The sequence below is a fragment of the Strigops habroptila genome, chromosome 21, assembly GCF_004027225.2.
Source record: "Strigops habroptila isolate Jane chromosome 21, bStrHab1.2.pri, whole genome shotgun sequence".
NCBI lineage: Eukaryota > Metazoa > Chordata > Aves > Psittaciformes > Psittacidae > Strigops > Strigops habroptila.
In genome coordinates this window covers 584,722-610,998 of record NC_044297.2, presented here as the reverse complement: position 1 = coordinate 610,998, position 26,277 = coordinate 584,722, and the positions used below count along the sequence as shown (strand labels likewise).

Below are 26,277 nucleotides of genomic sequence, written 5' to 3'. Positions count from 1 at the left end.
GACTTTTGTTAATGAAGGATATATTTCCTGGAGTTCAGCTGAGGGGAGATCCACATGGGAAGTACCCACAGCTTCGAGTCCAAGGGGATTCTGGGGTGATTTGAGGTGGCAGCTCCTTCACCCCAGCCCCTCCAGCACAGTGAGGGTGGACTTGGACCCACCAATGCCTGAGATCCACACCACATCCTGCCCAGCACCCCAGGGCTGCTGTTCCCCATGTTGCCTCTTGAGGTCCTTCAGTCCCATGTCCCAGAAGAGCCGTGGGACCTGCCTGCTCTCACTCCCCAGTGCTCTGCAGCAGTGTCAGGAGGGGAGGTGGTAGCAGTGGGTGATCTTGGTGCTGCTGTGGGCACCGTGCAGCTCCAGCAGCGCATTCCCCAGCTCCTCCTCCAGCACCTGGAGAAGACAAGCATCACTGCCATGGCCTGTTCCCAGCATCACAGCCCTCCATCGTGAGCATCCCATGGAGGAGATGCTTCGTGCTGCAGGAGCACTCACCTCCATGCGGGCTGCCAGCTGCTGCCTCCACGCACTGAGCTCCATGGCGTGCTCCTGGTCCAGCCGCCCCAGCTGCCGCCGCTCCTGCTCGGCCAAGAGATGCATCTTCTCACTCTGGGAGAGGGAAGGTCAGGAAAGTCCTCAAGGAGAGGTAGCAAAGGGGTGGGAAGCGCCCAGGGTGGACATTCCCCCCTGTACCTGCATCTGCTCCAGCTCTGCCAGGTTCTCAGCCTGCTGCTGCTGTAGCTGCTGCCACCTCTCCTCCTGCTGCACGAACTGTGGGTAGGGGACAGCCCACATCACCCTCCATCCTCTAAAAGCCACGGCTTGGAGCTTTTGGGTTACTCTGCCCATACTTTGGGCTGGGGAAGCTCACTGGCTCCAGAAGGTCCTCATACCTGCTGGGCCTTCTCCCTCTGCTTGCCCCCATGAGCCTCCTGCATCTTCAGGTTGTCCTTGAAGAGGGCCAGGCGGGTTTTGGTGGTGGAGCGCTGGCTTTTGAGCAGCCGAGCCTGCTCCTGCGCCTGCTGGCTCCTCAGCTCCTCCAGCAAGAGCTGGTGGAAGCGGTTCATCCTCTCCATCTCCTGAGGAAGGGGCAGGAGGATGAGCCAGGAGAGGAATGGGGACCCCATGGGGCTGGCAGAGCAGCTCCCACCTCACCTTCTCGTGGCGCTTGCGGAGCTGCAGCCTCTGCATCGCGTGCTGCTCCTTCACCTGCTGCTTGAAGAGCTGGTACTTCTCCTGCAGGTGCCCTTGCTCCATGCTCCACACCACCGACTCACGGGCTGATGGGCGAGACCACAGCACCATCACCACCTCCAGGAACCCTCCCAGCCAGACTCTCTGCTCCCCTCCCTAAGAACCCACCATCCCAGCCCAACCCACCTCTCCGGAGGCTGTGGATCCTGCTGATGCACTCCCAGTCGATGGACAGCATCTTCTTCTTGTGCTCCTGGACCACCTTCTGCAGAGCTGCGTTGAGCTCCTCCTGCTGCTGCTGCAGGAACCGCTGCTCCTGTGGTGAGCAATGGCAGGACTTGGCCCCAGCACCCAGGGGAGCCGGTGCCCATGCTCAGGGTGGCAGAGCCAGAGGAGCCAGCGCTGCCCCAGACCCTCACCTCTCTCCTATCACCCTTCAGCTCCTGCATCCTCCTCCCACAGCCCTTCTCCTGGAGGGACTTGAGGCGTTTGGCCTCATCACGCAGCTTCACCGTGTACTTGAGCTCCTGCTGCTCCTTCAGCTGCCGGTGGCGCCGCTCCAAGCTCTCCACCTCCCGGTCATAGAACTCCTTCTTGCTCTATAACCATATGCAGATATGGTCAATGGGGCTGCAGGGACCATAAGAAGCAACCAAACCCCTCCAGACCTTGACATCTCCCACAGCGAGACCCCAGCACATGTCCCTTTCTGACCATATCATGGCACCAAGGGATGATGATGGACCCATTACCATCATCTCCTGCTCGATGTGGCGGAACATCTGCTCCCGCTGGTGGTGGAACTTGTGCTCCAGCCGGCTCCGAGCTCGCTGCTCCTCCTTCTGCAGCACCCGCAGCTCACGGAGCTCCTGGCGCCTGAAGGTGTGGGGTGAGATGGGGCTGAGGGTGGCCCTGGAAGCACCTCGCTATCTCCCAGCATGGCTGAAGGAAGGGAGCAGCTCAGCCCTGGTGAGCATCATGGAGAAGACTTTCTCCAACAAGATGCCATTGGGTACGTGGTGGCCATACTCATAAGCTGCTTCTCCATAGAATGGTTTGGGTTGGGAAGGACCTTGAGATCATCCAGTTCCAACCCCCTGCCATGGACAGGGACGCCTCACACTAGACCATGTCCAACCTGGCATCTCCCCATTCAGCCTTTCCTACTCTTCTTGGGTGACACAAGAGCTTATGGGAGAAGATCTTCCCCTCTTCTTTCCTTAAGGTGCTGCTGGACAGACCAGATGTGGGGCTGGGCAACGTTTTGGCTCCTCATGTGTCCCCACTGCACAGCCCTGAGGACACAGGGAAGGGCTTGCTCATGGTCTCCTGCTGGAGTAGACCCCGACTATGGAGCCAGATGGGTTTCCAAGCCTGGTGATCAAGCACTTGTGCTCCACATGGAGCCCCTCATGGAACCCCATCTCCTGCACCCTCTCCCCTTTGCCCCTGGTCCTTCTTGGGCAGAAATAGGTGGAAGATGCCTGGTGGCCCCTCTGTTACCACATCACCCACCGAGCAGAGCGCATCATCTCATCTCTCATCCCAGCCTTGCCGATGGTTCTGGTGGTCGTTGCTCTCATGTCCTCCCCATCCACCCCAAACCTGGGGGGTTCCTTGACCATCACTTGGAGCGAGGCAGGTTCCTGCATCTGTGAGCAACAGTTTCGAGCTAAGACAACCCAAAACTACCCAAAATCCCAACCTGGGAGCCCATGCAAAGGGGGACACCTTCCCATGGCCATGTCACCTGCAAGCTTCTCACCTCCTGGGCTTCCCCAGGCAAAGTCTGTGCTGCTGCAGGGAGGACACTTGGACCTTGTCCCTCCACAGACTGCTCCTCTCCACGCTTTGTTGTGATGGATGGATCCACTTCCCACACTGCCCATGCCTGGGAAGAGGCACGGACAAGGACAGCATTGAACCTCACGCTTTTTGTGGCCTTTGGATGTCCACCAAGGGCCTCCTGGGGCTCTGGCATCTCTCCACGAGCCTCCAAACCACCCATCTCCTCTCCAGGTCCATCCTTTGATGGTCCTTCAGGACCTGGAGCAATTTTCACCCTGTCTTCTCCAAGCTCTCCATCATCTTCCTGCTGCCCCTTCCAGCCATTCCCAACTCCTGGCTTGTCCCCGGGGCTGTTTCCCACTTTCTCTTCTGCTTCTTCTTCAACAGGCCCTGGGATCTCCATCGAAGAGGAATTCTGGGCCTCCTCCCTTGCAGGTCCCTGTCCTGCACACGCTATAGAGGTTGTCCCCAGTTCTTCTCCTTCCAGCATCCCTTCCCCAGGTCTGGCTGCATCTCCCGCTGCTTTATCGTCTCCAACTAAACACCCTTGGACAACATCCTCTTCCAGTTTCGCTTCTGCTGGCACCAGCCCTTCACTGGGAGAAGCTTCCACCCCAGGTTGAGCACTGTCTGTGGCTTCCTCCTCGCTCCTCCCCACCTCCTGCTCGCCCAGGTCCATGGGCTCAGCGACGGGCTTCAGGTCTTGCAATGACCGAGTAACCCGGTGCTGATGCTCTGCCAGTGACGTGAAGCTCTGTGCCTTGGTCCTCGTGGTCCACAGGTCCAGGGCTGCCACCAGCTGCCCCACGGCCAAGGCTCTGCACCAGTGCCCATCCATGGGTGCAGGCTGGGCCAGTGAGGTACAAGTAGGGCCTCTGCTCGACTCCTCTTCTGTATTCCTTTTGGGGATGGAAGTGGGGCTTGGTTGGGCTTCAAGCCACCCCTCCATGGGCGTTTTGGTCACCGGTGATGTGTCAGCATGTTGGGTTTCCTCCTGGGGCTCTGCCTTGGGCCCAACCTGCTCTGCCTTGGGTCCAACCTGCTCTGGCTTCAGCTCTTGCAGCCCCACAAGGTCTCCTGCCTGCTGTGGCCCTGAGGGGATCTCAGCCACGTTGCAGTGAGTCCCCAGAGGGCTGGTGTCCTCCTCTTGACACCCTTGAGCTTCTCCTCCTGCCTCTGCTGGGACTGATGTCCCTGGAGGAGCATCCAGTGGCGTCACCTCCATCCCACCCAGCTCTGGCCAAGGCTGGTCCTTCACTGCCTCCTGGGATTTCATCCCTCCAAAGAACGACCTGCGGCGCATCAGCTGCAGGAACTCGGGTGGCCTCTTGGGGAGCCTCATGGAGAGCCTGGGCTCGGGCGAGGACCTTCTCCTCATCTGCTTTAAGAAGTCCGATGCTTTCTTGGTCCGGGGCTCTGCCACCATCTGGACGTCAGATGAGGTGCTCAGCTCCTCACTGACTCTCCCCACTGCATCCAATGGACCGCCCGGTGCTGGGGGGCAGGAGGACTCTCCATGCTCCTGCCCCCCAAGCTGTGGGGTGGACAATGGGGGAAGAGATGAGACCCACTGAGCTCATGGGAAGGGTTGGGGGGATCTCGCACCCAGCGAGGTGCTACTCACACACCAAGAGGACGGGACCTTCCTCCTCATTCTTCTCCTCCAGCACATCAGCCCTGGCCTTGGCCACCAGCTCCCGGAGTGGCCGCTTGTCGGAGATGCCCACCACGAAGGGGTGCTGGGTGGGAGCAACAGAGGTGACTGGGACCAGCACCAGGGATGGGTCCCACCACCCTGGGCACGTAGCAATGGGTGCTGCCCACCTGCAGGAGCTGGGTGGCCGACCACCGCTCCTCAGGGCTCTTCTCCAGGGATCTCCTCAGGAAGTCCTTGAAGTCTTCAGACCTGTGGGGTGGTCCCTGTCACCCCACTGTGGACCCCACAGACCTTGGGGTGATGTTAGGGACACTTAGGCTCTGCTAGCACCATGGCACCCTGATGCCCACCAGCATCACCTTCTGAGGGCAAAGGTGGTGTGATGGGAGACCTGTGGTACCCCTGGGGCTGGGTTTGGAGGAGTCACAACCAGCATCATTCATGGTCCAAGAGGCCACCCCAGCTGCCTGGACATGGGCTCGAGCAGAAGCTGCCCCATAGGACAACATCTCCCATTGTCACCCATATTGGCTGATGTCTCCCATTGTCACCCATGTTGGGTGATGTCTCCACATGGGAACTCACCACCTCTTGGGGTGCCTCAAGGTGGGTGGCTGGGACTTGGTGATCTTCAGCAGCACCCGGAGGGGGTTCAGCTCGTGGTAGGGGGGCTCCATCTCGGCCATCTCGATCAGTGTGATGCCCAGTGACCAGATGTCAGCCTCGTAGCCGTAGGGGCTCTCCTTGGACATCTCACACTGCACCACCTCCGGGGCCATCCTGTGCGTGGGGCAGAGGGGAAGATGTCCACCCTGCCCTGGTCTCCTCCTGAAACCAAACCCAGGTGACAACTCCCCCCAGAGACAACCCTACAGAGAGAAGAGCTGAGATTCAACCCCAACTCTTCCAATGCTACCCCAGGAGGCCTTGAACCCACCAGCACCCCAAGTGTCCTCTCCATGCATAGCCTCATGCTACCAAGAAGCCCACCCTGAAGCCATCATTGGCTGCAAGAGGAACAATCCTCTTCCAGCGTGGTTTAGTGGTGGCCTTGGCAGTGCTGGGGAACGGTTGGACTTGATCTTATAGGTATTTTCCAACCTGGTTCATTCCATGATTCCAATCCAATTCCTTGAGATGCTTCTGGTGTTGAAGAGCCATTTGTGAGCATCCCCTGGGCTCCCTCATCCCAGCATCCCTGTGCATTCCTGCCCCACACCTACCAGTACGGGGTGCCGATGAAGGACACGCGCCGCTGGACGGTGCTGGAGTTCTTGGCCGACACCCCAAAATCAGCTGCAGAGCAGGAAGCAGCAGTTGGAGATGGTCCTTGGAGCATCCCTCTGTCCCACGGGACCCCCGGCACTCACCCAGCTTGATGTCCCCATCGAGGGTGAGCAGGATGTTGCCAGCCTTGATGTCCCTGTGGATGATGCTGCAGCCATGCAGGTACTGCAGCGCCAGCAGGAGCTGCCTGCAGGCGCCTCGGATCTGCTCCTCGCTCAGCCCCTTCTCCAGCCCTGCCATCAGCACCAAGGAACCCCGCTGCCAACGAGGCCCAAACCCCGCGGTACCCAATGGAAGGTGCATCCCAACCCATCCTCCCTGCTGGAGATGCTGCACAGCGCCAGGAATCACTTCCACACCATGGAATTTGGCCATCCCATCCCAAATCCCACAATGGCCATGTACCAACCATTAAAGAATGGGGGGTTTTTACCCAAAATTGCTGCATCCATGGCCCCTCCGGGACAAAACTCCACCAGGATCTGCAAGGAGAAGTTCCCCACCCTGGTCTGCAAACGTGTCTCCTCCAGACCGAGGTCCCCAGCCCCAAGATGCTGGTGAGACCCTGGTTCATGCCTTGATGGTGGGACCATCACTCACCCAGAGCCGCCCATCCCAGTAGAACGCATCCAGGAGCTTGGTGATGTTGGGGTGGTCGCAGCAGGCCAGGATCTCGATCTCCACCACATGGTCCTCCAGCTCCTCCTCGCTCGGGGCATCAATGACCTTGGCGGCCGCCAGCACCCCCGTCACCCTGTTCTGTGCCTGGGACGGGGGTAGGTTTGATGGGGGTACCAAAGGAGCAGCCCCATGGTTTGTGGTGAGGGGGAAGCTTGGACCCATCACATCCCACCCCTTAGCTTGGTGCCACCAAGGCCAGGACAGAGATGGGGACCCCACTGTCACCAGGGATGGGATGAAGAGGGATGTGTGGTCACCCCGTGGGTGGTACACATGTGGTCCAGATGTGGCCATGCCACCCTGCATGTGGGTCCCAGAGCATGAAGCATCCTGCTTGTATGGATGCTATATGGACTCCTCATCAGGGACTATAGCAACAGAACAAAGGGTGATGGGTTCAAACTGAAACAGGGCAGATTTAGGTTGGATCTAAGGCAGTTCTTCCCTGTGAGGGCGGTGAGGCCGGGACAGGCTCCACAGGAACAGGACCATCACCGTGCCACCGGTGCCGGAAGGCACCTGATGTTGGGTTTCCTGCTGCGCTCGGGCTCCTCACCGTGGTTTCGGGTTAGAACATCCCACCTCAACCCCCTCACCCCCACCAAGGCTTCAACCACCCCAGCAAAGGGTCCAGCTCCTGAGCCGGTGGCTGTCCCCGTGCCAAGGGACAGGGATGGGGACCAGAGATGATGCGCATGGACCCTGTTGGGACCCTGGCCTATGGATGCGCCACCCCCTGTTGGACGTTTGGGGCTGTTTAAAGGCTTTTTGGTTTCTTGTACAACAGAAGCTGCACGAAAAAGCATTTGCAACCCCCTCAGGGCCCCGGTGGGGGTTCAGGGGGGGTTCTCCTACCTTAAAGACCTTGCCGAAGGCTCCGTCACCCAGCTCCCCCAGCACCAGCCAGGTCTCCTCGGGGTCCACATCCCGCCTGATGTGCTCGTGCTGCTTCGGCGGCTTCTTCTTCTCCCCAAAGCCAAAGAGTCTCCGGAGGAAAGCCATGGGGGCACCTCCATGCGGAGAGAACGGGGTCCTGGGGCCGGAGCTCCGGCACGAGCACCCTCACAGCATCACCCCTGCTCCTCCTCCCCCTGCGGCAGGAAGGGGCTGCCCCGGCCTGCGCAGGATGTGCCATGAGACCGAGGTGCCAAAAGGAGACGCTTGGCTCCATGTGTCACATCCCACCCTTGGCTGCTCTCAGGGGGTTGTGCTCACCCCCCGCATCCCACCGGAGGGGTCTATGGGTGTCCCCAGCATCCCTTCGTGGATATATGGTTCTTTATGGCCCCAGGTGTGCTACATCCTGGTCAAGAGGCAGGCTTTCCTTTTTCACCTCTTTTTTCCTTCTCCTTTTCTCCATCTCTGTCTTCTCTTTCTCTTTTTCTCCACCTCATCATTATCCTTTTCATTCTCCTGTTCATTCTCCTTTTCTCCGTCTCTTTCTCCTTTACCTCTGTCTCCTTCTTCTCTTTCTCCATCTCATTCTTTTCCCCCTTTTCCTTTTCCACACCTACATGTAGCTGCACATCCCCATGAATCCATGCACCAGCAGCACCACCTCTGTGGCTGACCTTAAATAGGTCCTGTGGGTGCTGGGTTACCCCAGCCAGGGTCATTAAACCTTATTAGTGTCCAACTAATAAACCCTCCATGCAAAGCCCCTCATGGTCAAGCTGGTGCTTGGGCAGAGGGTTGGGGTGTGTGAGGTGTTGGCATCTCCTTTGCAGCCTCCTCTCAATGAGGGCACCCAAAAGCCCCTCCCAGCAGCACCCAGAGGGATCCAGCTCCAGCTGCTCCCCTAACTCTAGGTGGTTTCTACCCTCTAAACACTGAACCTGGGTGCTGGTGTGGCTGCAGCATCCAATGGGATAAATACCCAGAACCCCACAATCCCAAACCAGGTGCATTATCCTGTGGGATGATGATAATGAACCCACTCCCATGGTCTGTGCTCCAAAGGGATACAGGAGCTAATGGAGCTGCCCAATCTGGCACCAACAGCCAGGCTTTGATCTTTTTTCCTTCTCCTTTTCCTTCCCCTTTTCCTTTTCCTTCCCCTTTTCCTTTTCCTCCATTTCCTCCTTATCTCTCTCCTTTTCCTCCTTTTCCTTTCCTTCATCACCTTCCCTTTCTCCTTTTCCTTCTCCTTTTCCTCCATCTCCTCCTTCTCCTTTTCCCTCTCCTTTCCCTTTGCCAGCAGCAGCCAGCACTGGGCTTTGCGCCCTGGCTGAGCCCTGACCCCTTTCAACACACCGATGGCCACTATCACCTCTTTCAACCCCAACGATCCCCCTTCTCCCTCCTGTCAGAGCAGATCCCGGCGGGGGCCAGACCCCATGAGGGACCCTCAGCATCCCCAGCACCCCGGAATCCAAAGCACTCCCAGCGGGGCCGAGCCGAGCTCCCACTATCTGCAAGGGGAAACTGAGGCCGGGAACCCTCGGCTCCAGCTCCCCCCGGTTCTGCTGGAATAGAAACAGGATAAAACCCCAAAATTGGGGGGGTGGGGGGGGGGGAGTTGTTGGGGGTTTTTGCCTGTTTTCTCCAAATCACATTATTATTGAGGCGGCTGCGGGCACACTCCTGCACCAAGAGGTCAATGGCACCTCGGGTTCCTTCACCCCCTTTTCTAGCTCCAAGGGGGGACACAGGAGGCAGATACCCCCCCCCCAGCCTCCCCCTGCTTCTGCTTTCTCCAACTGTTGGCCCCGAATGAGTCACTGGGGGATTTCTCTTTGAGTTTCTCAGGGCTCTCTCACAAACCGGCCATGTGGGGATTCTCGGGGGGCTGCTGTGGGGTTGAGCACCCATGGGTGCTCTCCACTTCCAGCCCTTCGGAGATCCAGCCACATCCCTTAATTATGGATGGCTTCGGTCCCATGGGATTGAGATGCCCAAGCTGGGGACAAGGAACAAGTGTCCCTGGAAAGTGGTACCCAGTGCCCAAGTGATACAGAGGGCTCCATCCCAGGGTGATGCTCAGCTCTGGGGACACTGGTGGCTCTGTCCCTGTTTGCAGGATGATGCTTTAGCCCCAGGGACTCCATCCCATTGACAGGATGATGCTCAGCCCTGGGGACACTGGTGACTCCATCCCCACTGACAGGATGATGCTCAGCCCTGGGCACACCAGTGACTCCACCCCCGTTTGCAGGATGGTGCCCAGCAAAGGAAGGGAACCAGGACCACAACCCCACGAGCATCCCACTCACGGGGCCCCATCCGTGTCCCCAAACCCCCGGTGCCGGCGGCACTGCCACCACATCGCCAGCGCCGGTGGGGGGGGGGTTTGGGCTGGAAAGTCCGGTGCAGTCATTCGGGGAGGTGCGGGGCTGCCGCGGGGTGAGAACCCCAAAACACCCGTCGGTTCCGGTAACGAAAGAGTCACCCGCACACGCCAAGACACACACACGCCACTTCCCTGAGTGGGGGATGACTCAGCCCCAGTTACACCAGCACAACCACAGAGCTCTTCCTCCGGCCGCCCCATGAGCCGCTCGGACACCGCTCCGGAGCCGGTGAGTACGGAGGGGGGGGGTCCCGGTGTCGCGGGGAGAGGGGATCCCGTCCCCCGCCACCCGTCCTCAACACTTCGCCCCATCCCATGAACTCGGCACAAGGCGCGGAACCCGTCGGAGGGTGCGAATCCCAAAGCCAAGGAGGGATAAAGGGGGTGACCCCCCCCTCACCCCGCGGGGCCACCCTCACCCCAAGCCCCCTTCTCCCACAGCACCGGTGGGTCCCGGCGCTGGGTGATGTCAGGGGTTATTTTCACTCCGGGGCCGGGGAAGGGATGACTTCAACCCCATTACTCAACCGCCGTCATGGCTTGGCGCGGCTCCGGAGCTATTCCGAGCCGTGACGCTCGGGGCAATTCCATATGAATTTGGGGCTAAAAGAGCCAAAATGAGGGTGAACGAGGCGGGGGGGGGGGATGGCAGGAACGGGAGTGAGCCCCGAAGAGGCACCGAGGGGTGTGCGGGGCGTGGAGGGAGGGGACATGGGATGAGTTGGGCCGGTCTCAGCCCAGCACCGTTAATGATGATCACCATAAGTGTAATTACAGCCCCGGTGGCACTTTCAGCCCCCGACGCACCGGGTTTGGTGCCACGCGGCTCAGACACACACTGGATGCTTTTAGCCCCAAACTGGTTGATTTTCACCCCAAAAGACCCCCGGGACCATCACACCCCCCCCCAGTTTCCTGCATTTCCTGCATACAGAAGGGAGGAAATCACGTCAGCGGTGCCGGGAACCGTGTCTGAGACGTGAAATCACGGCTGGGGCATGTGGGGGGTTGCACATGCACGGACATACATGTACATCACATGTACCTGTGCGCACATACGTACATCACATGCACCTGTGATGAGAGCACAGAGCACACGCATGTGCCCACCTGTGTGCACCCGCACACCCCGGCATGCACCCACATGCGTGTGCTCACCTGTAGCCGTGCACACACGTGTGCCCACCTGCCCATAAGGGCGCTCACATGTATGTATTCACCCGCACACACATGTACATAAGCATGTACATGAGCCTGTGCTCACATGCACACACATAGTGGCGCTTGTGAACACGCTTGGGCACGCGTGTCCACCCTGGCACGTGTGCTCACACACACCCCCCCCAAATACATGAACACACAGACACATGTAGAGATACACGCCCGCATGAACATACATGTGTGAACACGCGTGAACACGCGTGAACACGCATGACTTGCACACGCGGGACTACAACTCCCTGCACAGCTTATAGCGGGGCGGGAGGCGCGGGAAGACAAGCGGCCCCTCTGTCCAATAGGACGAGGGGGCGTGGCGGCGCTGGCCAATAGGCAGGCGGAGGGGGCGTGGCCTCTCCGCCCCGCGGGCGCGCCCGCAATCACATGGCGCGCCGGCGGCGGGTGAGCGGGAGCGGCGTGGGAAAGGAGGGGGGGGGTGTTGAATTTGGGGTGTCAAGGGGGGGTCTACCCCAAATTTAGGGGGGGTTTGAACGTAGGGAGCACCTTTAGGCCACGGGGTTGCCCACCAGGCACCGAAATCGGCCCTTCGGCCGATTTCGGTGCCTGGTGGGCAACCCCGTGGCCCAAATCCCCCTAATTTCCCCTTAATATATGGGGTGTCTGACCCCCCCCTTTCTTTCTCCCCTCGCAGAACCCCTCCTAAAACCCCCGCCGCCCCATGGAGGACACCCCAGCGCAGCCCCGACCCCCCCAAGAGCCCACCCCCCCTAGAACGGTGAGTTGCACCCCTCATTTTGGTACGAGGATGCTGACCCCCCCCATAAAAGCATCACTTTTACTGCCTCTATAAGCAATGATGAGGAAGAGGAGGGTGAGTTTCCCAGCGTTGTGGGGGGGGAAATAGCGAAAGGAGGGTGGTTTTGGGGTGAAAAATGTGATTTTTATAGATAAGGGGGTTTATTATAGAAATAAGAAGGTTTCATGTCGGATTTTTCCCCTTCCAACGTTGGGGTTTTTTTGCCTCTTTCAAACTAAAGCCTTAAAATAGTTCCCCGAAAATTCCACGTCTGCCACAAGCCTAAAAAAGAAGAATTTAAGGGCAAAAAAATACACAATAAAAGGACTTTGGGAGCCGAGCAGCTGCTTTGCCCAAAAATAGCAACAAGTTTTCTAACTCCGGAAAATGTAGAACAAACAAACGAGGAACGTTTTTACTGGAGAAAGGAGGAGGGAGGGGGGGAATTCCTGCCCGTCTGTTTTCCTGGAAGCTGTTCCTCGTGTTCTCGCCCCATTCCAGCGCTTTGACCAACTTGGCCCTCGGCCCAGGGCTGCTGTTAACGAACTGAGAGCTCGTTAAATGCTTTGGGAAGCAGCCACAGGGGTGCTTCGATGCTGCCTCAGTTTCCCCTTCCAGCTCCCTTCTCACCACCGTGTCCCACAGGAGGCTTCGGTCCCCCGGGATGGCTCCGAGCAGGAGAAGCCGATGGAAGAAGCAACAAGCAGTGGGGAGAAGGAGAAGGAGGAGGAGGAAGCCTTCCTCATCAGCCTCTACAAGTTCATGAAGGACCGACATACACCCATCGAGAGGATCCCCCACCTCGGCTTCAAGCAGAGTACGTCCCAGCGGGGCCGGAGGAGCTGCCGGTGCCTGCCCCATGTCCCCCTGACCCCGGCATCTCCTCTTTGTTCCCAGTTAACCTCTGGAAGATCTACAAAGCCGTGGAGAAGCTGGGAGCCTACGAGCTGGTGAGTGATGTCCCCCGAGCACCGGGATGTCCCCTGGGGGGTGACATTAACCCATCCCCTCCCATTGCAGGTGACGGGGCGACGGCTCTGGAAGAACGTCTACGATGAGCTCGGGGGCAGCCCCGGCAGCACCAGCGCTGCCACCTGCACCCGGCGCCACTACGAGAGGTAGGGACAGAAAGAGGGTCCTGCTCCGTGCCTCAGTTTCCCCTCCCGGGGCCGGTTCTCACTGCTGACCCCATCACCACCACAGGCTGGTCCTCCCGTACGTGCGGCATCTCAAGGGGGAGGATGACAAACCTCTGCCCCCCAGCAAGCCCCGCAAGCAGTACAAGGTCTCCAAGGGCACCGAGACGTGCGAGAAGGGCAAGAGGAGCAAGAAGGAGAAGGGCCGGGAGCAGGTATGAAGCCCCCACCCCGAGCCTGGCTCTGGTTTGGGAGCAGCCCTAGATCCCGTTGGGGAAGAGCAAGGAGGGATGTGGCTGATTGGGAAAGGAGGAGAACAGAGGGCTTGAGGGGGTCAGGGAGAGCTCAGCAGCCACATCCCAATCTCCTTTCCCTGCAGATGCCTCCGGACAAGGCGAAGCCGGAGGCAGCAGCCGGCGCCGAGGATGCGGAACGGGGCCGGGTGGCAGAGGGATGCTCCAGCCCCGTGGTCCTGAGCCCCTCGGGGGGGTGTCCTGACCCCTGCAGGACCCACAGCGAAACCTACAAGCGCCTTTTCTCCAGCTTCTACTCCAAAGGCAACCACCCCATCATGTCCCCGCTGGCCAAGAAGAAGCTGCTGGCTCAGGTGAGCAAGGCAGAGTCCTTGCACTGCCCAAAACGCCACTGCCCCGATGGTGACACTGGCGCCAGCCCCAAGCCCCCGGCCACCAGCTCCCACCTCAATGAGCAGAGGAGCCCGGAGCCAGCGGGAGCTCAGGATACAGCTCCCGGCATCAGGAGCGAGGTGGGACCCATCACCAGCACATCGCACAGTGGGAAGGACAGCCAGCCCTGCCCGCGGGCCGAGGACGGGGGCCCGGCGCCCGCTGTCTTCACCGGCTGCTTCCATGCGTACCGCAGCGAGGTGCTGCAGCCCGGCAGCTGCCCCCCGCTCTGGGGGTGTTTCTCCAGCTTGAAGGACTTTTTGGAGCCACCTTCCTCCTTCCCACCGCGACCCAAGGAGCAGGAGCAGCCCCAAGACCTGCGGAGCAAAGCGGGGCAGCCGTGGAGCGGTGACAGCCAGCAAGTGGCCACGGTCAAGGGGTGCTGGGTGCCCCCCAGCGCTGGCTTCACCCCCATGAGGGGCAAGCACAGCCGGGAGGAGGAGGAGGAGGAGGCAGCCTTTGGCCCCAGTGTGAAGTCACAGGCCGTGTCCCCCTTCATCAAGGAGGGTGATGGCAGGGACACGGGGCGCCAGCAAGGGCTGGCCAAGCCCAAGGCCGTGGTGGCCGGCCCTGGCTACGCCGCGCCGCTGCCGCAAGCCCCGGACGCTTACAAGGGAGTGATGCTGCATTTCCCAGCCAGCTTTGGGAACCCGCTGGAGCACCTCAAAACCCAGGGGGTGCCGGTGGCACCATCCCTCTCCCTCAATCCCTTCGTCATTCCCGCTTTTCCCAGCCCATTGGTGGCCACCTCTGACCTGTGCACCGGCCCCAGGCACTACCCGGCGTCCTACGAGAGCTCACTGCGGCACCGGCACTACCCGGCGGCGACGTGGCAAAGCCAACCCCCCTACACCCCCCGGCACGTACCGGCCTTCCACCGCCACACCAAGCTGTAGTGCTGCCATCCCGTGCTGGATCAGCCTCATTCCCTGGGGAGAAGGGATGCTGGGATGCTGCCGCTGCCCCAGAGCCTGTGGCAAAGGGACTGAGAGGAGACAATCTGGACCGTGTCATTTTTACTCTTGATCTTAGAGCTCTTTGTATCCGACTTTGTTATGCTGGTGACTTTAACTACCAATATCACAAGGTTATACATATTATATATATATATAGATAAATACTCACATACATAAAAAAAAAGGGAGCAAAATAGTTGTGGAGGTTTCTATTTTGCTAGGGATAGAATCCTGGAATGGTTTGGGTTGAAGGGACCTTAAAGCTCCTCCAGTTCCAACCCCTGCCCCGGGCAGGGACACCTTCCACTAGAGCAGGTTGCTCCAAGCCCCTGTGTCCAACCTGGCCTTGAACACTGCCAGGGATGGGGCAGCCACAGCCCATTTGGGCACCTCACAAGGTGCCTCCATCCTGGCTCCAGAGGTTCCTCAGGGGTTGGGACCACGTTGGGTGTCTGCTCTGGCTGCTCCACACCTCGACCCGCCCCAGCGGCTGAGCCAGGGGCAAAGGCAGTGACCAGGATAAAACTGGCTGGATGGTTCTGACCCGGTGGAGTTTGGGATGTCCTTGGGTCAGGGCAGGGTTTGGGGGGATGCCTGGATCTGGAGGAACCCCAGAGGTGTTTGGTGATGCCGCGGGGATGGGTCAAGACCTGCCCCTGGGGCTGGAGAGGCTTTTCTGCATCAGGTGTGGGGGAACTGCAGCTGCTTCATGGTGCTTTTTGCCTCGAGGAGCTCCCATCGAGCTGTTCCAAGTGACCCAAGGGCTTTGTTGGAGCTACGGGACTCCTCCCGTGGCTGCTCCCCATGGATGCATCCACTCACCGCTGTCCTGGTGGTGCTACTGAAGCCAGGCAGGACTGACAGACTTGCTTGACACCAGAGAACATTATGGCTTCAGGTGGAGCAGGAGCAGTAAGTCAGCTTCTAAGCACCATTTCTGCTGTATCCATGGAAAAGGAAAAGCTTTGGGGTATACAATGGAAAAGGAGAATTAGCCCCATGCAGCACCGGTCACTCCGTGACACTCAACGTGTTGGACTTGGGAAGAGCAGCACCAAGGTCCCAACCACTCCTGGATGCTCCAGCCTGGACGTTGGAAAGGCTTTACACATGCTGCAGACCCCCCGAGCTGCACCGCAAGAGCTTCTCTGCCAAAACACATCCCATGAACCTGGGTTGTGAGGGAGGACGTGGCCACGGGGCTGGAGTCTTCCCATGGAGAGCTGCATCCACGTCTGGGAGCGAGGACACTGGAGATGCCACGTCCCTATTGTCAGTGCAGCTGAGAAACTGTGACTTCAAGCCTGGAAGAGATGGTTTGAGCTGTTAAAAACACCTCAAGACTGCTACTCTTCATGGTGGTGGCTATGAAGGCAAAGAGGGACCGTCCCCAAAAGCATGACAGGATCCGGAGTGGCAGATGTGTAGCCTGGGAGGGGTAGGGAAGGACCCACAGCATCTTCCTCCTCCTCATCAGCAAGGAAAACTCTCATGCTCCTGCTTCATTTCTGGGGTCCCTGTAGCAAACACCCTGTTCCTGCCATGGTGGGTCCTGTCCCGGCGAAGCTGAGCCAAAAGCGGGATCTTCTCATGAGTGTCAGGATGAGGAAGTGAGCGGAGATGTCAGCCCCTCAGGGCTGTCCTGGCACCGGGGGTTTCCATCCACTGGGAACTGTGCTCCCCAAAAGCCTCCTGGCCAGCAAATGCTGCATCACACCCCACATTCCTGTTGGGAAGCAGGAGTCAAGTGCTCAGGGTGCAGCAGAGCTGCAGAATGGGATGGAGATGCAGAGAGCAGCGGGATTATCCCTGATTCCCACAGAGACCAATTCACAGCCATAAGCTCTGTGTGTGTGGGGACACACACATTTATCCAAACCATGGTGCCAATCTCAGCCTCACCTCATCGTCTGAGCCCCCACTTTGTGGCTCAGCACTTTTGTGTCACCCCTTCTGCTGCTTCCCTCGTTTCACACATGAGCTGCTGGGAAAAGCAGGCGAGGGCTGGGATACACTGAAGCTGCTTTGGGAAGGGACATGGGCAATTAGGGGAGTAGAGAAGAACAAGAAAAGGAAAGTTTTATTAAACAGCAACAAAACCAGTTAACCACCCCCCCGCTTTGCTCCAGCCCAAGCCCGTCCCATGGGGCTGCTCCAATCCCGCTCCGCAGCCGAGCTCAGTCTTCCCAAATGCTGGTTGTGAATCCATAGGGATCCTTGGGGTCCCTATGGCTTCTGGCTGAGTGTGGGCCCTGCCGTGGCGATGATGGAGGAGCTGCTGCCCAGCGTTATGAGCGTGGTGCCAGCCCCTCCTGGCAGCACCCCTTGGGGCAGCAAGTGTCTGTTGGCCAGAGCCTCTCTGCTGTGGATGATGGTGCTCCCGTCGTCCACCACAGAGGGAACCCTCCCCAGGGTCTCCACTGCCCCCAGAGCATGGCCAAGGGCTGCAGCGCTCTTGGTCAAGCTGACCTTCTCCCCGATGTGTCCCAGGGGTCCATCACCCTTCACCGTGGCCAGCGTTGAGGTCAGGATGACCGTCTTGGAAGCAGTTTGCAGGACAGAGCCCACCTTCGAGTGTACCAGGCTGGCGGGAGGGCTGGGGGTGCTGGCGAAGGTGACAGCACCAGCGGCAGAGGTGGCAGAAGAGGAGGAGGAGGAGGAGGAAGGCTGGATGCCCGGCAGCTTGAGGGGGACAGAGGTAGCCTCACCCAACACAGACTTGGTCAGTGCAGACAGCTTGGCATCCGACATGACGTAGAGCGTCTTCATGGGGCTGGTGGTGGTCACTGTGGAGAAGGGGACAGCATGGTCAGTGCCCACAGGGACATGGTGCCACATGGCTGCAGCCCCAGTGGCACAGTCACAGGTACTCACACAGAGCACAAGCCCTGGCCTTGTCCTTGTCCCCAAAACCAAGCCCAGCACCATCACAGCCTGGGTAAGGAAACCACAACAGCCAAACTAGGGCACCATCAGCCCGTTCCTCTCCAAAACCACCCAGATCCCCCAAGAAAGTCTCCTTTCTTCCTGCAGTGTCTGATCTTCTCCCAACAAAAGTCCTCTCCTGTTGGGACAGGGTGTCATGGCTCTTCCTCAGCCAAGCACGCTCCATCTTGCCCCACCCTACCTGCTGAGCTGCCGCAGACCACACCGAGCTCATGTTGCTCTCCATGGCCCGGCTCAAGGTACCTCATTTCATGGCATCTCCAGCTCCATCCCACCAGCAGCACGGGGATGCTCAGACCCTCATCATGCTGCACCCCAGGAGGCAGCTGAAAGACTTTAGGCTTTGTGCAATGAAGGCCTCTGAGCCCGAAGGCAAAGGCAGAGGTTTATCACGGTGGTTGCCCTGTCCAAGTCACCTCCTCAGCTGCATTTACAGTAGCCACAGCCCAAAGAGCAACAGAGGGGAGAGAGACCAACAAAATCTAATCACTGGGTTTAGACGAGCTCAAGAGATGGCAAAAAAACCTGGAGACCTGCTGCCGGTTAAAGACAACACGAGCCACAAAGACCCCAGCCTGGAGCAGCCCGTGGTTTGCCCCTGCAGTCGCCAGAGCTGGCTCCATCCCTTGGGAATGTGCACCAAGGAGGGGAAAGCAACACGCTGGGTCACCTGGCAGCAGCAGCACATCTCAACATCAGAATCCAACACAAGAGGGACGTGGAGCTGCTGGAGCGAGGCCAGAGGAGGCCCCGGAGCTGCTGCGAGGGCTGGAGCAGCTCTGCTCTGGAGCCAGGCTGAGAGAGCTGGGCTGGGGCAGCCTGGAGAAGAGAAGGCTCCTGAAGGGGAGACCTTAGAGCAGCTCCAGGGCCTAAAGGGGCTCCAGGAAACCTGGAGAGGGGCTTTGGACAAGGGCCTGTAGGGACAGGCCAAGGGGAATGGCTTTAACCTGCCAGAGGGGAGATTGAGATGAGCTCTGAGGCAGAAGTTGTTCCCTGTGAGGGTGCTGAGGCGCTGGCACAGGGTGCCCAGAGAAGCTGTGGCTGCCCCATCCCTGGCAGTGTTCAAGGCCAGGTTGGACACAGGGGCTTGGAGCAACCTGCTCTAGTGGAAGGTGTCCCTGCCCGGGGCAGGGGGTTGAAATGAGATGATCTTTAAGGTCCCTCCAACCCAAACCAGGCTGGGATTTTATGATCTCTGACACAGCAGCGCCGAAGCTGCACCACAGTGTCCCTCACACTCATCAGAGGTGTTGCTGTGCCACAACCACCACCAGTGCAGCGTGGAACCGTCCCTAATGAAGTGCCTCAAGTGGGGAGGACACAGAACAAAGGCTGACAACAGACTGTCTAAGCAGGATGGGACCACTGACCCCACCACCCAGGGGTCCAGGAGGGCAGGAGGACAGTGGAAACAGGCGATTCCAGCCACCCCTATGCAGGCTGGGGAAGCAGCACCCACATGTGATGATGCTGTTGGACATCAGCAATGACCACTCCATGAAACAAAGTGTTTGGAACGTTTTCCACGCTAAAACCCTGCAGCTCCAGCAGCTCTCACAAACTGATCCTGCTGTCCACAAAGCCAACCTGAACCTCCAGTGAAAGCAGGTGAAGTTCTCCACAGGTCTGATTCACTCACTAGCTATGGCAAGTAACAAAAGGAACGAGAAAAGCCACACTCAAGTCCATTTAAGCCCAGTGCTTCTGCACCTCTCTGCTGCGTCCTGAGGGAGAAGAGCTGAGTTTGAGGGTCTGCAGAGTCAGTCAGTTGGGTCTAATTCCTGCCAGGTAAAACACGGGCGCCACAGAGCTGCCCCTATGGCCTTTTGGGCAACCGGCACAGCCACACCAAGCTCCATCCACCAGATCAAGCCCAAGTGCTGACTACAGCTCACGCTGACACTTGGAAATCAGCTGGAAAAGGAAAACTCTGGCTCAGCAGCAGGCTCTTTGGTACAGAAGCCTGTGAGGATGCAATGAACCACACCACTGCTTTGTGCCGGGTTTCAGTCTAGGGCTATAGGCTGGGTAGTGGCTCTCAGCATTGCTTTAGCTGTAGCTAGATGATTCTGCTCTCCCCAGGCAAGGGAAGTAAAGGGGGGCAGCACAAGAGCGTGACAGGGCCCTCAACACAGCCTGCAGATAGACCCTTCTGTGCCTGGGCTTAAGTCTCACACCCTGTTCTTCTGCAGCCGCTCACAAACGGTCGCACTGAGCCAAAACTCCTCGTGCAAAGGAGCCATTGGGGGATCCTAACTTAAAAGAGCTGGGTTTCCAAGGGCACACGTCACCCGGCGGCACGGCGCCAACCCGGCCTCGGCTCCTCACCCATCCCCACGAGTGCCATGCGCCTCACCTACGGGTGCTGCCGCGGCCAGGCGCGCCGCGGGGTCGGCAGGAGCCATCTCTGCGCCAGCCTGGGCTTTGCTGAGATCCATGTGAGGCAGCAGCTTGCCAGGAGAGGTGGCGCTGGAGGCTGGGCCGGCCACGTTCCCACCAGCACCGTCTGGAGCCTGGAAGGGTTAAAGTAAGGGAGAGCTGCTGGAAATGCCCCCTATTGAGGATACACCATCTGGGGGGGGAGCTGCGGCCTTGGGATCTGAGCTACACCTCACCTCACACACCAGAGCACATCCTCTCCCTGCTTCTCCTTGCCTTGCCCTTGCTCCAAGCTGTCATGACCAAGCCCAGCACCACTGGTGCTTGGGCTGAGACCGGCACTAACTCATTGCCTTTCTCTAGAAGGGAATGGGGTGGCTCTATCCCCATCTCTGGCTGGCAGGGAAATCACTCCTGCTCATCTCCTCTGCATTAATAGTAAAGCAACAGCAAGGAGCTCAGGATTGATCCTCCCAAGTGCAGACCCACTTGGAAGAGTGACCTGCTATGACCAGTGGCACCAGTGAAACCTGGATCAGCACACACCATCCTCTGCATCAGAAGAGCTTCCTTCTTGCTTGGTGAAGACATACAAGCCCCTCTGATGGTGGCACATCCTGGAGAGCACTGACCAGCTGCAGTGGAATACCTGGAAATTCCCCATTTGAGGGGTTCTTCAAGTGCTTCTGGAGCTGCTCCACTTGCCTCAACTCTCTCTGGGTGCATCTGCAACCAGGTACCACAGAGAGCTGGTGGTGTGTGTTCCTGTGCTCAACCTGGGGGCCCTCACAGCCCTGAGCTGACACAGTTCAAGCTCCAAAGCAGCTTTTCCAGCTGATACTCACCTCTTGAGCCAGACTGCTCTGAGCCAGCTTGCTCATGGTCCTCCACCACTGACAAGCACAGTTTAAGCTCAAGTCTGAGCCCCTCACCTGATGCCCAGGCAGGTCAGAGCCTGCTCTGCCATGCCCTGTGCAGCAGCAAGAGCTGGAGCCAGAGCTCTCCTTGTGCCATCTGAAGGAGACTCTTGCCCAAAGCTCAAACCATGGCCTCAGCTCGCAGCTCCAGTCGTTGTGGAGATCATGTGCCACAAGAGTGTGATCCAGCACCAGCATCACTCCACGCTTTATGGAGCTACTATCAGGATACCACCACGCTGCAGGGAGGGACCCCATACAGAAGGTGTTCAAATCACTCTGTGGAGCAGTTGCTTGAAAAGAGAAGCTGAAGCTCACTTGCATTTTCACTTTAAAGGCACCCAAACACTCTTGGCTGCTTCTCACAGAAAGCATCTGCACCAAACTCCTCAGTCTTCCACTTCCTTGTTTAATGGGTGACCCATCGAAGTGCATCTCGTGCTACAGGCATCCCCCAGCCCCTGGAGTTGAAGAACCACAGTGCACAGGCACTGCATGGGCTTCCTGCACAGCCACAGCAGAGCTGGAATGCCAAAGGGAACCCAACCAACACCAGCTTTGGCTACTGCTGCAAACACACGTCTGAGCCCTCAGTTATCCCCCAAAGCCTTTTGTAAATGTGCTCTTTTACAGGAAGCCCTGTGAGATTACCCAATCCTGCGTGCTAAAGGGCCAGGGAGCTGATGTCAGGGGCTATAATTAGTTCCAAAAACACAGAGCTCATGCCATTTCCTGTAACACACAGCTTTCAGTTTGCTTGTGAGGCAGCTCTCACAGCCCGCTGCACAATGAAGCCCTACCTTGAACACACAAGCTCAGCACTGTAGGTGGAAGTCACAGCGTGTGATCCAATATCCAGTTCCAAGAGCCTTAAAACATGAACCCGTACGTGAAGCTGTTCTCCCTGGAGTTGATCTGCACCAGGTTTCATTACACCGTGGAGTTACTGTGCTGCTGGACATGGAAGATCTCTCCAAGGTAACAAAGGAGAGCACATGAGTTCTGATGGTTGATTAAACAGCCTTTGAAGGGCACAAAAACTGTGTCCAATGTGGATGAAGAGTTTCAGACCCAGGAAAGCATCTTGGTTGGTGACACAGACATAGAATTGAGCACCCTCAGTGAGTTTGCCCAAGACACTGAGCTGTGTGGTGCAGGCGACACGCTGGAGAGAAGGGATGGGATCCAGAGAGACCTGGACAGGCGGGAGAGGGGGGACCATGAGAACCTCATGGAGTTCAAATGCAAGGTGCTGCCCCTGGGATGGGGCAATTCCAAGCACAAACACAGGCTGGGGGAAGCTGGATGGAGCAGCCTGAGAAGGACTTGGGGGTGTTGGGTGAGGAGAAGCTCAACGTGACCCAGGACGTCCAGCGCTGGGGCAGCAGCACCAGAGGGACGTGGAGCTGCTGGAGCGAGGCCAGAGGAGGCCCCGGAGCTGCTGCGAGGGCTGGAGCAGCTCTGCTCTGGAGCCAGGCTGAGAGAGCTGGGCTGGGGCAGCCTGGAGAAGAGAAGGCTCCTGAAGGGGAGACCTCAGAGCAGCTCCAGTGCCTAAAGGGGCTGCAGGAAACCTGGAGAGGGGCTTTGGACAAGGGATGGAGGGACAGGACAAGGGGAATGGCTTTAACCTGCCAGAGGGGAGATTGAGATGAGCTCTGAGGCAGAAGCTCTTCCCTGTGAGGGTGCTGAGGCGCTGGCACAGGGTGCCCAGAGAACCTGTGGCACTGTCCATGTTACAGCACCCAGGACCACTACATTCACAACAGAAACCCCTCTCTGACTCAGCACCTTGTGCTTTCAACTCAACCACACCAAAACTTAACCTAGAAAGCCAGAAGGCAGCCAGGATCCTTGAGACACTACCTGGCATGTGTTGAGAGTCCAAATATTACGAGCTTTTCCTACTGTCAGTGATCCACCTCCAAGAGGAGGTCTGTATCCAACAGTTACCACCTTGGAGCACACACTCAGCACTCCGTAGATTGGTTTCAGCAGCACGGCAGCAAAAAGGAGCAGGAGTTGGGGACATGCAGAAGGAAATAGTGCAGTATCCCCAACATCAACAGGGCCCAGCCTCACAACAGGGCATCGAATTTGCTGACTGAGCTGAACATGAGCAGCTTGTGCCCAGGCAGTCAAGGAGCCACCAGCATCCTGGCCTGGCTCAGCACCAGTGTGGCAGCAGGGCCAGGGCAGTGACTGTCCCCCTGTGCTGGGCACTGGTGAGGCTGCACCTCGAATCCTGTGTCAGTTCTGGGCCCCTCACTGCAAGAGAGACATTGAGGTGCTGGAGCGGGGCCAGAGAAGGGCACCGGAGCTGGTGCAGGGCCTGGAGCACAAGTGTGGTGGGGAACGGCTGAGGGACCTGGGGGGGTTTAGTCTGGAGAAGAGAAGGCTCAGGGGGGACCTTGTTGCTCTCTGCAACTGCCTGACAGGAGGATGGAGCCAGGACGGGGCTGGTCTCTGCTCCCAAGGAACAAGTGATGGGACAAGACGAAACGGCCTCAAGCTGCACCAGGGGAGGTTTAGATGGAGCTGAGGAACAATTCCTTCCCCAAAGGGTGCTCAGGCATTGGAACAGGCTGCCCAGGGCAGGGCTGGAGTCACCGTCCCTGCAAGTGTTCACACCCTGTGTAGCTGAGGCCTCAGTGCCATGGGGCAGTGGTGGCCTTGGCAGTGCTGGGGAATGGTTGGACTTGATGAGCTTCAAGGTATTTTCCAACCTGGTTGATTCTATGATAGTCAGAAGCAGCACTTTCAAGAGGAATACCATGGCCAACCCACTCTCCTGCCTGAAGAGACAGGCGGGAGCTTTCCTCCTCTCACCAAAACCTGTCACTGCCAAAACCTGGAGCTTTAGGAACAACTCCTTTGCTGATGACAGCTCTTGGAGCCCAGCTGGAGAGTCCCTCAGTGTGGTACTACCGTGCTATGGAGCACAATCAACCCTGCTGCTACCAGACATGAAGGGGTGTCTTAACAACCAACTTGTGACGCCCCTTTCTGTGCAGCCTCAGAACGCTCATGACACCCAAGAGATGTGCCCAAGGACACTTCCCCCACAACAGCCCTTGGCTGTGATGGTCAGAAGAAGCTCAGAAGAGCAGCAGTGGACATGTTATTTACAGAGAAGATGCCAAAAGTTACCTGAGGGGCCTGTGTGTGCATCGGCTGCTCCTCGAGCTGGGGCTGGACTGTGCCCATGGCAGCCTGGCTCAGGGTGGTCACACGGCTGGGCTGCCCTCGCAGCGTCACAGTAATGGTTGTGGGGGCCTTCAAGCCTGGAAAACACAGGAGCAACACGTTCCTGAGACACATGGAGGCCACGTTCACCAACTTGGGCATCACAAGCCTCTTTCCATGCTCAGGAATCCCGCAGCTACAGCTCAAATAAGCTTTGGAAACACTCGTCTCGAGGGGATGAGGTGCTTCAGGTGCCCCTGTCCCCCTTGTCCCTCACCTGCTGCCTGGTTGGAGATCTGAGCCAAGCCAGGGAGGCTGCTGGCCAGCTTGGCCAGTCCCCCATTCGTCAGCAGCTGGTGAATGGCCGTGGGCTTCCCGCCTGCTGAGGCTCCCAAGGACAGAGAGGTGGCAACGGGGATGGTGCGGACAATGGCACCGGTGTCCGTGGTTATAGCGCTCAGGTTCTGGATAGGTGCAGGTGTCTTCACAGCTGAGGTCTGGAAGGAGAAGCAGAAGCAGTGAGAACCTGGGAGGAAGCTAGAGGTCTTTAGAGTTTCCACACGTCATCCTGGTGGCCACGAGCAGGTCTAGATGCAAGTGAGCTCGTCCCTTCCAGTCTACACATCCTTGTTTCAGCTTGAAGCTGTGACTGGGAGAAACTGGCTCCTGTTCTGAGGAAGCCCCCACATGCTGAATGGGCTTGTCTCCAACTGAAGTTGCCTCAGACATCACAGCCATGTCTTTCCCCATTAGAACAAGGAGGAGAAGGATTACTGATCCCTCCCAGTTCATTCTCCATCTCCTTCCCACCATTTCTAGGTGAAACAAACTCCTCCAGCCCTGCTTCCCAGACCTCATTATGGGAACCCTTAGCCCACGTTTGCAGGCTGCCGGGGCTTGGATGCATCATTTCAGCTGCAGTTCACACCTACCATCCTTCATCCCTTCTAGTTCTGAAGCAAACAGGGCCTAGGAGGGTTCCCCTTTGACTCCTTTACCCTGCTCAGGGCTCCCCTCCAGCATGGGATCTCTGCTGTCTGGAGGCTGCGTACCTGCACGGGCTGCCCAGCAGCAGCCACGCTGGCTGGAAGGGGAGATGACTTGGTCCCAATGTCCTGCAGGCTGAAGCTCAGCCCTTGCAGGAGGCTGCTGGCAGATGCTGCTCCTAAAAACAAGTGTAAAGAACAACATCAGGCTTGGAGAGTTCAGCAGTGGGATGGAATTCCAGCTGTGCTGTATGGCAGGAAACTGCAAAGCTGGTCCTTAAAGAGGAGCATCCCAAGCAGCCTGCCTCGAGGTTGGGATCCTCCCAGCCACTCTACACGCACAGTCCAACCCCAGTGAGGTTAGATGTGAGACCTGGGAGCAAGAGGAGGCCGGGTTTGGTGTCTCAAAGCATCATGACATAGAAGAGACACAATTAACAGGTCACCTACTGCACCTCCAGCCTCACTCGATGCATCCCATGGGATGCCTGCAGGCTCTGCAGTAGCAAAGCACCTCAAACGCTGCCTCAGCCAAACCCAAAGCAACCAGGGAGTGCAAGAAAGGATCCACCAACCCATTTTGAACCTGGTTTACCTTTTACATTCACAAGAGACATGGAGAGAGGCAGGTACCTTGGAGGGTACTGGCCGGCTGGGCCTGTATGCAGTGGGTGCTGCTGGCCACCAGCCTGCTCTGCAGGGCATGGAAAGCGCTGGGTGTCGTGCTGCTGGGGATCCCAGAGGATGGAGCAGGGCTCGTGGAGGAGGTTTCTGCTGCTGAACTCAGCCTATGGAGCAAGCAGAAGAGAAGACTCTGGTTAGCAACGTGAGCTGCCTCTGACAGCGACTGTCACCAGCCTAAAGCAACCCAGCAGGACTCCTGGAAGCACAAGATTACCAAATGAGCTACAAAAACCCAAAGCAGGAGGTGTTTCCCTGTGCCCACCACAGCAGGTAGAACAAGGAGCACCTCCAGCAGAAGTGTATTTCCAAGTTGGAAGTGAGCTTGTTCCATGTCTGCACCTACCTCCATGCTGCAAGGGCTCTGCCACCCTACTCAAGAGGAATCTACCCTGCAGTGACACTTCTCCTGTTTAAAACCCACTTCCTATTTGGAAACAGCTCTTCTTCCTCTCCCTTCCCACATCAGAGTCCAGTTAAAGCTTGGATTGATTTAAAAGGGAAAACACTGCTGTGAGATGTCAACATCAGGT

At 58.1% G+C, this 26,277-nt stretch overlaps 3 protein-coding genes across 11 annotated transcripts in view; 1 reads left to right on the top strand and 2 right to left on the bottom strand.

Moving 5' to 3' along the window:
* Positions 1-3: 3 nt before the first annotated feature.
* LOC115618462 (serine/threonine-protein kinase 10-like) lies at positions 4-7,612 on the bottom strand. The gene is made up of 18 exons (XM_030510041.1): positions 7,466-7,612; positions 6,530-6,694; positions 6,363-6,411; positions 6,013-6,162; positions 5,866-5,938; positions 5,228-5,422; positions 4,810-4,891; positions 4,614-4,724; positions 2,963-4,519; positions 2,713-2,849; positions 1,950-2,073; positions 1,617-1,796; positions 1,384-1,513; positions 1,159-1,283; positions 897-1,082; positions 697-774; positions 499-612; positions 4-396 (listed from the first exon to the last, which is right to left on the bottom strand). The coding sequence occupies exons 1-18, from the start codon at positions 7,610-7,612 to the stop codon at positions 304-306; spliced, it is 3,696 nt and encodes a 1,231-aa protein (XP_030365901.1). The 3' UTR covers positions 4-303.
* Positions 7,613-10,054: 2,442 nt separating this feature from the next.
* Positions 10,055-14,846, top strand: ARID5A (AT-rich interaction domain 5A). Of its 2 annotated transcripts, XM_030510052.1 has the most exons (7): positions 10,055-10,128; positions 11,770-11,853; positions 12,520-12,691; positions 12,772-12,824; positions 12,895-12,992; positions 13,078-13,225; positions 13,390-14,846. In XM_030510052.1, the coding sequence occupies exons 2-7, from the start codon at positions 11,797-11,799 to the stop codon at positions 14,590-14,592; spliced, it is 1,731 nt and encodes a 576-aa protein (XP_030365912.1). In that variant the 5' UTR covers positions 10,055-10,128; positions 11,770-11,796; the 3' UTR covers positions 14,593-14,846. The 2 variants fall into 2 exon arrangements, with proteins under 2 accessions (XP_030365912.1, XP_030365911.1); XM_030510051.1 differs by lacking the exons at positions 10,055-10,128; positions 11,770-11,853 and having other exon boundaries at positions 12,065-12,691.
* The window catches only part of KANSL3 (KAT8 regulatory NSL complex subunit 3), a 28,808-nt gene continuing 17,377 nt past the window's right edge, over positions 14,847-26,277 (bottom strand). For 4 of the 8 annotated variants that reach the window (XM_030510042.1, XM_030510045.1, XM_030510043.1 and 1 more), the window contains 6 exons: positions 25,697-25,851; positions 25,130-25,242; positions 24,355-24,574; positions 24,042-24,175; positions 19,955-20,111; positions 14,847-17,438 (listed from right to left, as the gene is read on the bottom strand). In XM_030510042.1, the coding sequence (XP_030365902.1) occupies positions 16,879-17,438; positions 19,955-20,111; positions 24,042-24,175; positions 24,355-24,574; positions 25,130-25,242; positions 25,697-25,851 (1,339 nt within the window). In that variant the 3' untranslated portion in view covers positions 14,847-16,878. The other 4 variants (XM_030510047.1, XM_030510049.1, XM_032920370.1 and 1 more) reach the window with 3 other exon arrangements.